An 18,157-nucleotide genomic window follows, 5' to 3' on the forward strand; every position below is an offset into this window, starting at 1 on the left:
AAAGAACAGGGACATAATCGAAAACGCAAGCAAATACTACACAAATTTGTTTCATCGTGATCTCTTTGTGAAAAAAAAAAAAAACTCTTAGCTTCATTCCCCTAAGAAAGTGAGGGAAACAGAATAAGAACACCACCCAAGAAAAGACATTTCTTTCTAATTATTTGAATTCGTATTAGACTTGAAATGAACCAAAATTATAAAGAAGATAGATAATTTGTTTAATTAATATGCAAGATACACACACACACACACACACACACAACACAATATTTTAAATATGTATGTATTTATCAGATTCGATTTTTTTTTTTTGTGTAACACCAAACCAAACCAAATGTTAATCGATTTTTTCAAAAGTTAAAAACCAAATCAAAGCAAACCGAGCCGGTTTTCGGTTCATTAAGTCGGTTTGACTCGGTTTATCAGTTCAGATCGATTTTTCGGTCTCATTTGAACACCCCTACCGCCCAACTTAACCCACATTTTCAATTTTGAGAAACGAAAAATATTGATGTTCTTTGATTGCAAATATTCTCTCGCTCATGCTTTTATAAATAAACGGTGTTTTGAAAATTAATTTTAATTACTTTTTTGGATATAAAAATTCTCAAACGTATGCTTTTATTCCAAATAATAAAGATATTCACTATAAATATTTCCTCATAAGTTATTCCAATACATAAATTATATTCGAAATTATTCCGAAATGTAAACCAAAAGAAAATTAAATGTTAATTAACGTAATGAATAGTGATTTTTGTCAGATTCTTCTCTTTTACCCCTTTACCTTATCCATATAATTTTATGGTTGTCTTGTACATAACTAGGAGTGGCAAACGTGTATCGAATATAGGTGGGTCGAAAATAGGTTAAACGAAAACGGAAAGCATAAACCAATAGGAAAAAAAGTTAAACGCTTAAAAATAAAAAATTACTAGTAAAAAATTTAAAATAAGGAAATAAAAAAAAAATTCTTTTTTTCTAAAAAATTTAAAATAAACAATTATTTTTTCTAAAAAATATAAATAATTACAAAATAAATTTAAATAATACTAATTAAAAAAGAAGTTAGTCATATTTTATAACTTTTATACTTATGAATGGATGACAATTGATGGATCAGTTTGGCTCATTTGATGGGTCAGTTTAGGCTGATGATTTGTGATGGTTCAACTTGGGCTAGCCCAAATCAGCCCATGTTCAAAATCACTCTAGCTTAAAGCTTGGGTGAGTTGGGCGGGTCAAATGAGTTTGGGCTAGTTTTGTCACCCCTAAATATCCTTATCGGCAAACTAATTAAACTACATTTTTTTGTGCGGACTCCCCTTCAAAGGCGCTGGTCTTTAATTTTTGCCCCTCAAATTGGTGGTATTTAATTTTTCCCTTCGCCTAATACCCATTTGGGTTAGAACCCCAGCTCAACAAAAAAAAAAAAAAAATCACAAGGCAAAGGTTTGTAGCAAAGTTAGGCCTATTCAGGCAAAAGTTAGGTCTTAAGGTAGAGGTTTACCTTAAGGCAAACTTTTATGGGCAATTCGCAGAATTGCCCTTCGTTTGGGGTGGTCTTTAAATTTTTCCCCTCATATTTGAAATCTTTAAATTTTGCCCTTCGGCTAAAACCCATAAGTTCCAGGTTCGAACACACGCGCGGTAAAATTTTAAAAAAAAATTCGCAAGGCAAGTTTAAATTTCGCTATGCCCCCAACGACATACGCTTGTGAAGGAATTACGAAGTTATGCGGGGCCGATACTTATGCCTTATGGGCGGATTTGGTATAAGTATGCGGTCCGTATAACTTTGATAATTCATTCAAAAGTTTATGCCGATCCGGCATAAAAGTTTGCCATTAAAGTATGCTTAACTTTGTGAAGGAATTACCAAAGTTATCTCTGGGGCCGTACCCGCAACTTATGCCAAGTCCGCCCATAAGGCGAGTATGCCGGTCCGCAAAATGTGTAATTCCTTAACAAAAGTATGCGGGTCCACATACACGCGACTCAAACCTTGTCTTGCGATTTTTTTTTAATTTATGTTTTCAAAAGCTCAAAGTTGCAATGCGAAGGGCAAAAATTAAAGACCAAAATATATGAGGCATAATTTAAAGACCACAAATATGAGGGGAAAAATTTAAAAACCACCCCAAAAGAAGGGCACTTCGCGCAAAAAATTGAACTTTTATCCAAAATTAGGCCTTAAGGCAAATCTCTGCCTTAAGGCCTAACTTTTGCCCAAAATTAGGCCTATTCGGGCAAAAGTTAGGCCTTAAGGCATAGGTTTGTAAAATTTCAACTAAGTTAGAAAAAAAAAATGTCTAAACGCAAACTCTACCTTAGGATAGAGTTTGAAGCTCTGTCTTGCGAATCCAAACTCTATCTTTTATTTTTTTTATTTTTGAAGATTCAAACTCAAATCGCTTAATTTTTAGCGAAGGGCAAAAAATTAAAGACCTGTGTCTTTGAAGGGCAATCGTGCAAATAACCCAACTAAGTACACATCAATAACAATATTGTACCCATTTTTAAATTTCCGATAGTGATTGCGGTACTGATGGTTTCATTTGCTGCGACTGTAAGTATGAGATTTGGGATCCTACTCTTTATCGGTGTCGCTGAACTACATATACAAATGGTACATTTAGCGACAAATCGCGATAGTCTGCTAAAGATGTTTGTTATACATAAGTGATTATGTTTGATTTCAGTATTTGCTTTGTTTTTCTGATGTTCTTGCCTTATTTGTATGGATAATAAAGAAATTCAATTGAATGACTTTTATTCAGCTCCAAGTTCTGGTTGGACTAGCTTTAATTTCATTATACTATTTACTCGTATAATTTAGCACACATTGACCAGATCTAAATACGAACGTACAATATATGTGACGTAAGTATGTCATGTCCCCTTTTTACTGTTCTTTATTTATTTATAAACATTTTACCCTCCACTTCCTCTAACGTAATACTTTTTCTCAGACTAGCTATGAAGGAATTTATATTTCTTTTTAGTGTGTTTGTTAGAAATGTTTCTAGAAGTAAATACAAAATTACCTAGTATATATTAATGATGAAATCAAAAATTTCATAGGTTGATCATCTACTATATACATAGGAATAAATTGATCTTTGTATATATAGTGTAATTTTTCAGCCTCCTTTCACTCCCTCTAACTCCGCCACTGCAAAGCATATAGGCGAATTTAAGTACTAATAAATGCCCATTAAAAAAGATACATAACATGAAATTAGTTTTCAACAAATTTACTGTTTCGAAGGTTTTTCTTTTTTACCCACATTTTTCTTAAATATTTTTTATATTTTAATTTATTTACTATTTTAACTTATTTTATTTATGCGCAGTTTTCAAATATGAAAATAGTTATTTTCGAAAACGTGAAGAATTTATGTTCGAATTTACACAAAAAAGTAGATATTTTGACCCTCATACTTCGAACTATACTAAACAATGTGGAATGGACCATATAAATTAAACCTCCCCAGTTAATTATTCATATTGGCTATTAACAGTAACATGTTTGCCAACAAACACGAATCTAGGAAACAGGTCAACTGCATCCTCTACAATTTAAATAGAAGAAAATGACCCTGCAAATAATTGTGTGTTATTTTTAGATGTTTTATGTGATTTTTTTATATAATTTATAAAAATTAGAAATATATTTGTAAAGACTGCAAAATCAATTAACCAATCATAGTGATGGAATGCTTTTTAGTTTTTACCATCCATGCCTAGGTACACTTTTTTTTTTTTGGTCCGATTGTACACTCTTTCAGTCTTTCTTCCCACACAATAAAAAGAAAAAGAAGAGTTCTTTTTTTCCCTTTGTTTCAGCGAAAAAAAGAAAAACGATGAGAAGAGTTTTAACTTTTGAAACGAAAGTTGGATCTCACAAGATCAATAGTATTGTTCTCGTTTCAAAAAGGATAATAATATTTTCTTATTAATATATTTAAAAAAAGAATAACATATTTTTAATTTTAAAAATAACTTAATTTGAAAACAAATGCTCCTCCGGATCAACAAGTGTGTCCACTTACCCCTTTTTTTTTTTGTTGTTATTCAAAATGAGTGTTCACATACCAAATCAAGAAACAAGTAATCTTATTCTTCCAAAATTGCCTTTATTATCTTTAAATGATCAAATCCTAATATCTATTTAATTATGGGTAATTTAGTCAAATTACCTATTTTTACATACGTAGGAGTTAGTATTTCTTAAGGGGTGTGCAAATGGCTAAGTGGACACTCCTTTTGATCCGGAGGGAGTACTTATTATAACCACATGACAAGTCTAAAAAATCACAAGTTTGGAGAGTCCGAGCAACATAGTTTAGAACTATAAATTTTATTTTTTTGTCCAAAGAAAAATACAAGTACTTCCATATAAAATAGCTTACGTAAAGTGATACAAACTTCATAAAATCCAACATGCTAAATACTAATGGGAAATAGTAGTAATGTGTAAAATCTTAAATGCCCAAATTAAAAAATTGTGTACAGTTTCCTTGAATTAAGTGATAGTCATATTCAAAATGTAAATGCTGTTAATCGACTTCATTTTTTTTTTAATAAGCACTAAGTAATACTTAGTGGAGGGATATTTATTGATAATAATAATAATAGTCTAAACAAAACAAAAAAAAGGAAATAAACAAAAGCAAATACACGGTCTCAAAATAGGACAAAGACCCAAAAATCTCTAAAACGCGTAGAACCCAATTAGATCAACAACTGGATATTTGATATGGACACCGGACACACTTTCTTATCGTATCACAAGCTCATTTTCATTAGATCATTTTCATTAATACGCATGTGCCTCTTCCATAAATTACGAATCTGAAATTAGGTCAACTTATTAATTTAATTGGAATCATTGGGAGCGCATAGACTTTGTGCATCGCAGCTTATCGCAAAGATGTACAACTGACTCTTTTTAGTGTCAAACAACACTCAATATATGACAACATAAGATGTTGGCAAAAGCTTTATTTTTGTAGTGACATGTACATTATTTCCAAGTCATAATGTCTCATTCATTAGAATGCATGTTCTTTTTTTTTTGAATTTTTAATTGATTGCATTATCTTAGATATCGTGTCAACCGAGGCAATATTTAAAAAATAAAGCAAGTTATGAATAATTAAAGAACAAAAATGTATTCACTCTTGAGTACGGAAAGTTCAATTAAAGAGGTCTATAAATTATGACTTTGAGAAGCAATGACATATTCATACAATAACTTTAAAGCTTGAAGTATTTTACCTAGTATGGCATCATTTAAATTTGGTTTGATCTTCGTTGTTCTTCTCATGGCGATCAACTGGTTAGTACACATTTCTCTTTTATGTCTATACGTTATAGTCTTACATTATTATGCTTGTTAACACGTATGTAGTTATTACTCATGTGATTGTATACATATTTCAAAAGATGTCCGGTCTAGATATGTATGTGTTTTCGTATGCATGTGGATTGAATGTGTATATTCCATATTATACCGGTCATAACTTGATCGTAATTATGATGATGATGTTTTATAGTCGACGTGATGTGGTCATCAAAGACCCAAGTTATGGCTGTAAGCAATGTGGATCACTCTCTGTCGGACTCAAAAGGAGATTACTTCCACAACTTCATGATATAATCACTTGTGGAACAGTGTGTGGTCCTCATAGTCCTACGGATTATACTTGCGGTGACTGTTGGTATTGCTGTGACTGCAGACAAGAATCTTGGGATTTCAATATTTTTCGTTGTCTATTTCCGGAGTAAAAATAGTAAATTATGCATTTGTAATTTCGTTTAATTTCGATTTTTGCTATGTTTTTATTTTCCTATCTTTTACTCTTTGTGCGAATGAAAAAGAAAATCAAATGAATGATTTTTTTACTTGTGAAGAATAACAAGCTCGACTCCAAATGTATGGCTTGTTTATAGTGCTTGTATAATTCATCATACATTAAGCAAACCTCCGGAGTTAATTATTATTAGCAACAATAGGCCGAACAAGAAAAAGAATGCTCTGTATGACACTAGTCGTGGTTGCCCGTGCTGTGCAAGGGACCAACACGAAAATCTGCATGCGTTTGGAGTTCTTGGATGTATAATAAAACTCGGTAAGATTAAAGCAAATTATATGAGTCGCATTTTAAATGTCTGTTGATGTCCTAATATAAACTTTAGCACAGTATATTTGTCCCAAGCATAAGAGTTGTCTCACACTTAAGTAAGTTTCGATATGCCTCGACTTCTAAGATGTTGGAAAAGACGGGGGGCATATGAGTGCACCTCGGGGAACCAAATATGAATAAATGAATGAATTGTTACAGGGTAATTGAGCCATCAGGACTAAATTATGTCAACATCACCGCAATCCAAAGAACAACATTCTACCTCCATAAGAATCAATACTACTAAATTGATTTGTGGCCATTATATTCCCAACTACTTAGAGACACGTGTTTGCCTTGTCCATGTTACGGTCACTTCATCATCCGCCAAGAAAATGTCTAAAATGACATATTCGTGATCGAGTCAACCAATTCAAAGCTTAAGGAAACGTTTTTTTTCTCACAATGATTGTAATTCAGAATTTTTGCTTGCCTATCATCGCTTTGATATGAGCCACGGACACATCGGACAATCTAACTCCGTAATCGAAGCACTTCCGCAAATTTCCGATAAAAATTCTTTTATAAAAGCTTCAACTTGTTTCGCGACCACCACTACTCGTCTGGCTTGTAACCATTACCGCAATGCCTGGGGGAAGAATCTCAGCTAAAGACAACTCTAAAATTGCATGGAAAGTTGAAAAAACTCAAATCTCCTCTCTTCAGCTTTCAAAATCTCCATACCATGCAAACAGCTATTTAAAAGAACCAGGAAAGGTAGGGAAAATTACAAGTCCAGCAACAGCCTACAAATATTAAACAACAATAGAAATTATGAGCAAAACCGAAAACAAGAATGAAAAAGAAGTTCAACAACTAACAATATTCTTTTTGATGACAAACAACTAACGCAATTGAAAATATTCTTATCAGCTTTGACCGATGGTATATGTGTGTATTGTAAATCTATAAGGAGTAACATTTAGTAACCACCATAAATTATACCTCTAGTATTGGTCCCAAATTTCATGTTAACCATTTACCAAACTGAAGCATCCCAAGCAAGAGCAACCCTTGTAGCAGCTATGCCTAAATTATCCAGACCAACTATCTCTAGCTGAACCCAATGATAGAGAAACATTACCAATTTTCTCACTCTTTCTTTTACCAGTAAGAATAGCTATTACACTGACAATTTTGGATCCAACAATCAGTTCTTCCAGTTTGTGGCATACTTAAGAATTCTTCTATTTAATCTTATTTGGCTCCGAAGTTCCACGATGCCTGAATTGTGACAAAACCCATAAGAAGCTTGTTTCCCATTGTATAAAAGATATATCAAAACACTGAGGTGAACAACTACATTGGCAGAACAGGAAAACGTAAATTCAATCATTACAGGAAAAAAGAGAAGCTGCACCAAATGAAAAGCATATAAACTTGTTCAAACTGAAAGGAACACATAATGCTATCAGTGTGAAAGTCTCAATGATATGAGAAGAGATACATCCCCGCAGAAAGCTCGGACATAAACTTTATGGAGACCTCTTTATTTCACTACTTTTTTTTCCTTTTGTAAAATCTACTCAAAATTCAATTTAACAAAATAGAACAATGTATATTAACAATGCCGAGATCTTAATAATCTTATTGATTGTTTATGGAAGCATGTCATTTCACATGTAAAACATCTTCTTTTGCTTTTCTCAACTGTTATGATAACTATGACCTGGCAAGTATGCACGACAAAAGTCAGAGCATTTGATTCTTCGTAGGCTGTAATTGAATCAAAGCTCATACAATAATTTTCATCGCGCAGGTTGGTGAGAAAGAACCTTAAATTTCAGACTACAATGACCAATGTAATGATCTTGTACCATGTTATAAATGCCACAGAAATACATACGTTGAGCTATTGAATTTAGCTTCAAAGTCTTTGTTTGTACCTGAAGTTGCAATCATAAAAATAATCCAGTTTGCCACTTTGCTATAGTCTGTAGGAGAATTGTAGCTTTAAGTTCTGAAAACACCAGTTCATATAATGAATTGCTGAGATGATAGTAGACTAGAAAGAGCTCAAAATTCTTCGAATATGAAATATCATTGCCGTCCAGGGCTTATCAAATTCACTTTTTAGATTGTCAGGGTGTAATAGGTCGCCTTAATAGTTTGAGTGTTATATCAAGATTTCGGGTATAGTTGAGGCAGCTGAAAAGTAAAATTGAACAAGAGACTGGACAAAAGCTTCCAACTGGCCCTTCTGAGAGACTACCACCAACTGCCCGGCGACGCTGATATATTTTACTTTTTCTCCAAAAATGTGAAGTTTGGCAGGAAGTAGACTGTTATGTAATCTTCTGTAGTTTTCTTGTACTTATTTTGGGTCCAAAGCGTACAGCAAACTGTAAAGTCATGTAATAGCTAATATTGACATACGTTGCAATGGTAATGTAAAAGAAACATTCTTGTAAAGACAAACTTTTATTTTCAAATACCAAACGAATTGTTAGCTACGCTAAATCATCTTACTATTACATGCTTTGCTAGCAAGAGAACAAAAAGCGTAACTTTAGATTCATTGAATATGCTCAATTGGTTATTAGATATAAAAATGGCATTTGTCAATAATTCAGATCAAAAGGGTACCGCTTGTATATCTTTCAAGTTTACATCATTGAACAGAAAATGTTTCTATGTTTATTTTTGAAGATCAGGTGACCAATGTCTTCTTTATTCTCGTTCTCATAAAATCCAAAACTATAACAGTATCGAGGGTTAAGCAAGATATTTGAGGTGATTTATTAATTCTTCTATCAACTTAAAAATATGTTTGATCAAAAACTATTATCACAATGACAATATTCCCTTAACATCCTTTTTTTCTCTCTTTTTTCGCAACATAAAGAAAATATTTAAGTACGTCAACAGCAAAAAAAAAAAAAAGAAGAATTTCAGATTGTAGATTTCAAGAGTGTCAAAGTTCAGCAATTTGATTTATCAGCGCACAAGCTCATAAAAGTTTTTTTACTTACTCCGATGTTAAAATGGCAAGGATAAAGCCGGGGGAAAAAGATGTAAAACTAGCGCTAGAAGGAGGGCTTGAACCTCCGACCTTGTGGTTAACAGCCACACGCTCTAACCAACTGAGCTATTCCAGCTGTTTGCGATTCAACGCTAATTATATTAATTCCTAAAATATTTTGATTTGACCTAGACACACTACATTTCTGATTGAAATATTCATAGCCCATTGAATGAATATCTCCTCCTTCCAGCAACTGAGATTACCTTTTGCAAAGTCTCATCTGCAGTAAAAAATGTATAACCTGTGCCGGAATAAAAGATTCTTGATTAAGAGAAACACAAAAAATACTTTTTTTAGATGAAACATTTCTTATATAATTTTTATAAAAAAGAACAATTTCTCCCATTTACCAACAATAAGAAACCACACCATGTCCTCTGAAAAGTAAACACAAAACTGGATGACTGTATTGACCGCTTCTTTATAATACAAAAACAAGAACTGATAAGTTACAAGAATATATACGGACCATAGTGAATTGTTAATTAGACTAAACCACAACTACAGCCAAACAATGCCTCCCTACCTATTTGTTTCCAACAAACAGTATCTCCTCCTAATCCTAAAGAATAAACATACAACAAAGTCAACAATGTCACTAATCGCCTCCATTTAATTTAATGAAAATTAGTTGGATAAAATTACTCTTCAACAAACACTCGTTAAATCTACAATTCTCAGACCCGCTACTTCTCCCTCCGCTACTTTTTCAGTTTTTTTTTTCTACGGAAGGATTCCAAATTCATTTTGTATTCTTCAAACTTTTTCATTCTCCTAAAGCGATTTCATAAATCTCTGAGAAGATTGATGATTTGGTTGATAGGAAAATGAAGAGATGTAAAGTAGCAAATGACTTTGATGGTCCTGGATTTTCTCTGTTGTCTCCAACAAAATCGTTGTTTCTGATCGCGCTTATAATACTGAAAATGATGACTTTTGTACAGCAAAAGAGTTAAGAAAATCATCTGCATAGTTTTTAATTAGAATAGCCAATAAAAAAGAGAATTTACATTTATATTGTTTAACTAATGTGGATTTTGTGTTTCTTTAGCTTCTGTTGTTGTTATATGAAGGTTATGTCATGAGTTGTTTCAAGAATTTACTATTGTTTAGTTAATTTATTCTTGTGTGAATGTGGTATGTTTTGGCCATCTGCCAACATACTCAGCTCATTGACTTAATTAGAACAACTTATGGCCCATGGGCACCATTTGACACTAACGCATCGTGTCTCACTTATGAAATACTCTATAACTCTTGCTTTAGAGGCAAAACTTAGCTCAGGACTCTTAAAAATAAAATAAAAAATTATGCTCAATGGTCAACATTGTACACTAACTCATTGTGTCTGACTTATGAAATATTCTAACTTGTACACTAATTCATTGTGTCTGACTTATAAAATATTCTAACTTTTGCCTTAGAGGTAAAACTTAGGTCAGGGACTTTAAAAAAACAATTTATACCCCATGAACAACTCTTTACACTACCTTATTGTGTCTAACTTATCATATATTGTATAACCCTTGCCTTAAAGGCAAAACTCAGCTTTGGCACTCTAAGTAGAGCAACAACTTATTCCTCATGGATAACATTTAACACTACCTCATTGTGTCTAACTTATGAAATACTCTATACTCTTGCTTTGGAGGCAAGACATTAAAAAACAACTTATGCCCTGTAAGCAACACCGTACATTACCTCATTGTGTCTGACTTATGAAATACTCTATAACTCTCGACTTAGAGATAAAACTTAGCTCAGAGACTTTAATAAAACAACTTATGCTCCACAGACAACATTTTACACTACCTTATTGTGTGTGACTTGCGAAATACTCTATAACTCTTGCCTTAGAGGCAAAACTTAACTCACCGACTTTAAAAAACAACTTATACCCTACTACAAAACTTTGCGCTACCTAATTATGTCTAACTTATGAAATACTTTATAAATATAACCAAAGGGTAAACTTAGCTCTGGTACTTTAGAACTACAACTTGTGCCTCATGACAACATTTTACACTATATCATTGTGCCTGATTTATGAAATACTTTATAACTTTTACCTTAGATGCAAAGATTAGCTCAAGGACTTTTAAAAAAACAACTCATTCTCTATTGGCAACACTTTACACTGTCTCATTGTGTCTGACTTACGATATACTCTATAACTCTTGCCTTAGAGACAAACTAAGTTAAGAAACTTTAGAACCCCAACTTATTTCCCATTACGCTGTGTCATTGTGTCTAATTTTCGACATATTCTATATTTTATGTCTTATAGGCAAGACGTTGCTCTTAACGGTCTTTCGTTTAACCAAACTTTTATTACATAGGTTCAAAAAAAGATACTCCCTCTGTTCCAATTTATGTGATACACTTTCCTTTTTAGTCAGTTTAAAAAAGAATGATACATTTTTATATTTAGAAATAATTTAACGTAAAACTTACTCTTTTATCTTTAATGAAATAATTTACAATCATATAAATATCTATGGCTTTATAGACCACAAGTTTTAAAAATATTCCTTTCTTTTTAAAATTTTGTGTCTAGTCAAACTATACCACATAAATTGAGACGGAGATAATAATACCTAGCCACGGTTACTGGACTTATCCTGAAGAAGTTATATGCGTGGAATTATCTATGTATATATTCGACCAAAACAACTACTTAACTGATTCACACTTATATAATCCAAAAGAGGTTCGAAAGTGCCATCTTTCATGGAAGTACACGTATTCCGAATTTCCTCTGCATTTCCATTTACTTCCATAAGAGCCAAACACAGCCTTAATCTCTCCAAATCCAACTTCCCCATTTCTCTAAATTTTTCTAACATTCCCAAAATTACATTCAAAGTGGATTCCCAAAAGAAAAACGACGTCGTTTTTGACGAGGCTGCATACGAAGCTGAGCGTCACAGGCTCGATGCCGAAGCTAGAAAAGCAATGGCTGAAACATCTGAAAAAGAGACCCAAAATGAAGAAGACCCGAAAGCTTGGAAATGGGTTATAAGAAAACGGGTTTGGGATTTAATGGAAGCCCAAAACATAGCCCAATTTCCAAGACCCGTTCATCATCGTATACCCAATTTTATTGGTGCTTCACTTGCTGCCAATAAGGTTCAAAAGATTGCATCTTTATGTGTTAAATTAAGTAAAAAAGAGATCTTTGAGGGAAATTTGGATAAGTAAAGGAAATGGGGTTCATGTTTAGCTAATTTAATGTTTGACAAAATATCATATATATAGAGTTTAGTGTGTAATTACGAAACGTAGCTATAGTTTAGCGCTGTATCAACACATAATCGCGGGTACCAGCTGTATGAGCGCGTCTGTATGTCTTTATCAGTGCGTACAGTTGCGCTGCATTAGCTGAATCGCGGGTACTAGCTGGATCAGTGCATGCTGTCTTTTTTTATCAAGGAGAGAAAAAAAAAAAGAAAAAAAAACAGCGGATACTGTATCAGCTGAAATCGCGCGACAAAGTTGTTACGCGCATGTATTGTGTATTTGCTACAAAACCCAAATGTAGCAACTTTCATAATTTTTTGAAACTATAGCTATGTGTCGTGAATATAGTCTAAATGTTTGTCGCATCGCGTAAATTTTACTGGGTCTTTTTTGTTATTGGCAGTTGAGTGAATTGGAGGAGTTTAAAGTGGCCAAGTGTGTGAAGGTGAATCCAGATACACCACAAAAACAAGTGAGGTTTCTCACACTTAATGGTTAGTTTTCATCAACTTATTTTGTTCAGATTTTTGAAGTTTGTATTTCCCAATGTTTTAATGGGATAAATTAGAATGAAAGAAAAAAAAGTAGAGCAAGACTTTTGTATAGTTCTTTTTTTACCATGAATAATGTAGAGTTATGAGCCCTGGATTATAACAGTCGTGTAACTAGTGTTTAAACAAATCATTTTTTATCAATATCAGAATTTTCTTATCTAGTCTGCAAATTTGTAAACAATATTTTCATGACACAAATAGATCATTCTCCAACTTCGTCCAAAAATAGATAAAATAGAAGGTGGTAAAATGGAACTTCTTACTATTTAAAATGATGTAGAGTTTCCTCTTTGTCTAATAATTTGACATTGAGCTACTCATTTCTAGACCATATTCGCTTGCAGGAGGGAAGCAGCTATTGACACCGCAGCCTCGTCTTAGGACAGGTTTTTTCTCTGTACTTGAATCTAGTATGTTATCTCCTGGTACCATTAAGGAGGCCTGCACTTCTGCTGGAGTTGCCAAATATGGAAGACCAATTGGATTGGAGGAGAAAATAAAGGTGGACTTAATTGTTATTGGCTCAGTTGCTGTTGACCCAAAGACCGGCGCTAGACTTGGCAAGGGAGAGGTGAGCATGTGTCCATTTTTGTATGATTTGGTACTTTTCCCTCATAGTGTAATGTCTGATCTTAACTTTGTGTGAGCTTTTGTATTCTATAGAATGGATATATTCAATATTACTGTCTTTAAGCTTTTATATTATGTGCCGTTATAACAAATGGATGCACAGGAAGGTCATATTACTATAGAAAATTATCTAAAAGAAGCATTATCTAAGTAATGTCACGGAAGATTTTACTAGTTTCAGATTTTAGGATCTCGATAGTATCAACCTTTGCTATAGTTCTTCTCTATACCGCAGTAGTTATGAGTGACATACTTATTTTGTTGATTTATGTGTTCGCTTCTGTTGTGTATGAGAGTGTTTCAAGTTTTTCCTTTTGATTTGGATGGTGCTGGCCTTGAAATATGAAGTTAAGAATTAAGATAATTGTGTTAGGATTGGATTGATGAATTTTATGCACATTCTGTCGTAAATTGTGTGAAAAGTTTCAAGGTGTCTAGTAAAAGAAACTATGATTATCTTGATTTCATTTACTTGTTCCTATTATGTTACTTTGGTATGGTGAGGACCAAGTGTTATTTAGAAATCTATCTTGAATTACACCGCTCATTGTCTGTAGGGATTTGCTGAACTTGAATATGGCATGCTAAGATACATGGGGGCCATAGATGACTCAACACCAATTGTCACATCTGGTGCGTCCCTCTAAAGTCACCCTTCTTCATCAAAGTATAACCTTTCGTACTATTAATTTGCAAGCCTTGCTTGTTGGTTGACAAAAGAACTAATTTTTTCTAGTCAAAACTATGGAAGTATTGTTTCAACAATTCTCACATTTGCTAAATTGATCTTCATTCTCTATGGATGGCTTCCTCAGTGCACGACGAACAGCTGGTAGATGACATTCCTATTGACAAGCTATTGATCCATGATGTGCCGGTTGACATCATATGCACTCCAACTCGGGTCATATTTACAAACACATCCATCCCAAAGCCTCAAGGTTAGTGAAATCCATATGTATAATTGCCATCATCAGTACCTGAAATCTCTTCTTGTATGTGTTCGTGTCCTTGTCCGTGCTTTTTTCTTTTGCCCTTTTTGTTTCTTGTCTTTGGAGCTTTTCACTTTCACTTGGTCAGCCGGTAACTTGAAACTAAAGAGGCTAAGAGGATTGCAGTTGGCTAACCTTTCTGATGTACCTTGCAGGGATATATTGGGAGAAGCTCTCACCTGAAAAGCTTAGTCAAATTCGAATACTGAGGCAGTTGAAAAGTAAAATTGAACAAGAAACCGGACAAAAGCTTCCAACTGGCCCTTCTGAGAAACTACCTCCAACTGCCCGGCGCAAGTTTGACAGGAAGTAAATTGGCATGTAGCTTTGTGTAATTTTCATGCATCTATTTTAGGCCCAAAGCATACAAGCAAACTGTAAAGTCAACTAATAGCATGTTGACATACGTTGCAATGGTGATGTAAAAAAAATGTTCTTGTAAGGACAAACTTTTATTTTCAAATACCAAACGAATTGTTAGCTACTAAATCATCTTAGTAGTAGGGCAATTCTGCGAATTGCCCTTCTTTTGGGGTGCGAATTGCCCTTCTTTTGGGGTGGTCTTTAAATTTTGCCCTTCATATTTGAAATGTTTAAATTTTGCCCTTCGGCTAACACCCATAGGTTCCAGGTTCGAACCCATGCGCAGTCAAAATTTTAAAAAAAATTCGCAAGGCGAGTTTAAATTTCGCTATGCCGCCAACATACACTTGTTAAGGAATTACACATTTTATCTTGCGGACCGGCATACTCGTACCTTATGGGCGACTTGGCATAAGTATGCTTAAGGTCAAGCATAACTTTGATAATTCCTTCGCAAAGTTATGCGGGGGGGATCTTTTAATGGGCAAACATGCGGACCGGCATAACTGTGAAGGAATTATCAAGTTATACGGGACCGACATACTGTATGTCAAAGTACTATAGGCATAAGTATCTTGGTTAAGCATAACTTTGATAATTCCTTCACAAAGTTATGCGGTGGGGGCATACTTTTAATGGGCAACTTTATGCGGACCGCGCATAACTTTGTGAAGGAATTATCAAAGTTATGGGACCGCATACTTATGCTAAGTCTCGCTCTACAAGGCATAAGTATGCTTGGTCCGCATAACTTTGGTAATTCCTTAACAAAAGTATGGGTCCGGCATAGCGAAATTTAAACTTGCCTTGCGAATTTTTTTTAAAATTTTTATTTTACGCGCGTGGGTTCGAACACAACCTATGGGTGTTAAGCCGCGCAAATTTTAAAGATTTCAAATATGAGGGGCAAAATTTAAAGACCACCCCAAACGAAGGGCACTCCGCGCAAAAAGAAGTTAGTAGTACATGCCTTGCTAGCAAGGGAACTAAAAGCCTAACTTTAGATTCATTGAATATTGAATATGCTCAATTCGGTATCACCAAAATTTGAAAAATGGAACTTGTCAATTTAAAAATATGTTTGATAAAAAACTATGGTATTATGACAATGACAACATTGCCTTGACAACCTTTATTTCTCGTTTGCCTTCACAAACAAATGAGGATTTCAAATTATAGATATCAAGTGGGTGAAAGTTCAGCAATTTGATTTATCAGCACACTAGCTCATAAAAATTTACTTACTGTGCCAATTTTTTATTCCTATTCTAGTAATCTTTTTTTTATTTTTTATTTTTTTATCCCTCCCCTTGTTATATCCAATGTTAAAATGGCAAGGATAAAGCTAAGGGAAAAAGATGAAAAATTAGCGCTAGAAGGAGGGCTTGAACCTCCGACCTTGTGGTTAACAGCCACACGCTCTAACCAACTGAGCTATTCCAGCTTCTTGTCATTCAATGCTAATTAAATGTATTCTAAGTTTATTTGATTTGACGTAGCTAAATGACTACGACGCAAACTACATTTCTTATTGGAACATCCATAGCCCATTGACTACTTACAAGTATCTTAATTCTCCTGCTTCCAGCAACTGAGATTTACCTTTAGTGTCTCATCCATGTGCAATAAAAATGTCCGACTTGTGCCGGAATATATGATTCTTGATTAAGGGAAGTATAAAAAAGTATTTCCTTAGATGAAACAGCTCTTATAATTTATTTATTTTTTTGAAAAAAGGAAAGGATATTCTCCCATTAATCCAACGATAAGAAACCACGCCAAGTCCTCTGAAAAGTAATCACAGAAGTCGATGACTGTATTGACCGCTTCTTTATAATAGAAAAACAAGAACTCATAAGTTACAAGAATATATACGGACCATGGTGAAATGTTAATTAGAGTAAACCAACTACAGCCAAACAATGCCTCACTACCTATTTGTTTCCAACAAACAGTATCTCCTCCTTCTAATCCTAAAGAATAAACATACAACAAAGTCACCAATGTCACTAACCGCTTCAGTTCAGGTATGTTGAACCATTAAGCAAACATAGAAGACCTCGAACATAATATACGTGACTTTCCTCAAAAGTAAAATTATGGTAGCTTAGTGCAAATCATAAGCACAAGAGATGAGGATTCTGTTTACTTCAACATTCTGTTTGGAGGGATCCGGTCGTTCTGTCTTGGGATCCTTTCTATAGGAGAAATCACCTGCGGCATTGACATTCCCACAGAGACAATGATCTCTGGAAAAAAGAAAAAAAAAGGAAGAAGAGAGTATTACAATGCAGGATTCTATCAAGTGCAATAAACCAAGAAAGGAGAACTTCACGTTGTAGTAAATACACGAGCATAACATATGCTGTTAAAATGTATGCAGCAGCAAAATGTTAAACAAGCTCCATTCTTATATGGATTTTTTTTCTGTTCTACTGTTGGCGTATCATCTGTGTGGTGAATCCATGAATGGACTGGTTTGGAAAAGCTAAACACTATCTTAATTGGTGTGTCAAATGACTGATAAGCTTGTCCAATGGTCCATGGAGGACAAAGTAACCATATAATGTAAAGAACTCCAGTCAAGGTAACTCCTGCTGTAGGGCCTGTCACTTCAAAAGCTAGCTCATGAGGTGAGCATTGCCCAAGACCATACAAGGAGACAACCTCATTCTCTCAACCTACTTGGGGCACTCAACGAGCAGAATGTTATCCACAAGACAAGGCATCATTGACTGGCATCCTCTTTATAATCCAAACATATAATTTTACCGTAAAAAATCGCGACCAACACATATCAGCAAGTACATCGAAATGGAAAATAAAACTAAGTTTTATTTACAAACAATATTTCCTTTGTCCGACAAGGCTTTACCCAAGGAGAAAAAATATAGACCAGGCTTGACCGGACATGATTGGCCAATTTGATTGGTGAAATACAAAGAATAAAGAAGAAGATGGTAAACCACTGCTTAACATCTCCATTGACAACAAAAATAGAAATGATGATACTGAAGCCAAGTAACACGGCATATCTGAATTGCAAATGTAAATATTCATGATAACAATCACTTAAAAAAAGTGAAAGATACATTAATTAATGAATTGCAAGGCAGAGAAGTAGGATTAGAACATACCTATGCCTTCTCGTACGGACAA

General features: G+C 34.0%; 1 protein-coding gene and 2 non-coding genes across 3 annotated transcripts; 1 reads left to right on the forward strand and 2 right to left on the reverse strand.

Moving 5' to 3' along the window:
- Window positions 1-9,218: 9,218 nt before the first annotated feature.
- On the reverse strand, window positions 9,219-9,292 carry TRNAN-GUU (transfer RNA asparagine (anticodon GUU)). The gene has a single exon. It is a non-coding gene; the product is annotated as a tRNA-Asn (tRNA).
- Window positions 9,293-11,885: 2,593 nt separating this feature from the next.
- LOC132032635 (5-formyltetrahydrofolate cyclo-ligase-like protein COG0212) lies at window positions 11,886-15,124 on the forward strand. Its single transcript, XM_059422288.1, has 6 exons — window positions 11,886-12,348; window positions 12,863-12,953; window positions 13,358-13,584; window positions 14,201-14,276; window positions 14,459-14,584; window positions 14,791-15,124. Exons 1-6 carry the CDS (start codon window positions 11,950-11,952, stop codon window positions 14,946-14,948), a joined length of 1,077 nt encoding a protein of 358 aa, XP_059278271.1. The 5' UTR covers window positions 11,886-11,949; the 3' UTR covers window positions 14,949-15,124.
- A 1,244-nt stretch (window positions 15,125-16,368) lies between these two features.
- TRNAN-GUU (transfer RNA asparagine (anticodon GUU)) lies at window positions 16,369-16,442 on the reverse strand. Its single transcript has one exon. It is a non-coding gene; the product is annotated as a tRNA-Asn (tRNA).
- Window positions 16,443-18,157: the final 1,715 nt, after the last annotated feature.

Source organism: Lycium ferocissimum, chromosome 10 (genome assembly GCF_029784015.1).
Source record: "Lycium ferocissimum isolate CSIRO_LF1 chromosome 10, AGI_CSIRO_Lferr_CH_V1, whole genome shotgun sequence".
NCBI lineage: Eukaryota > Viridiplantae > Streptophyta > Magnoliopsida > Solanales > Solanaceae > Lycium > Lycium ferocissimum.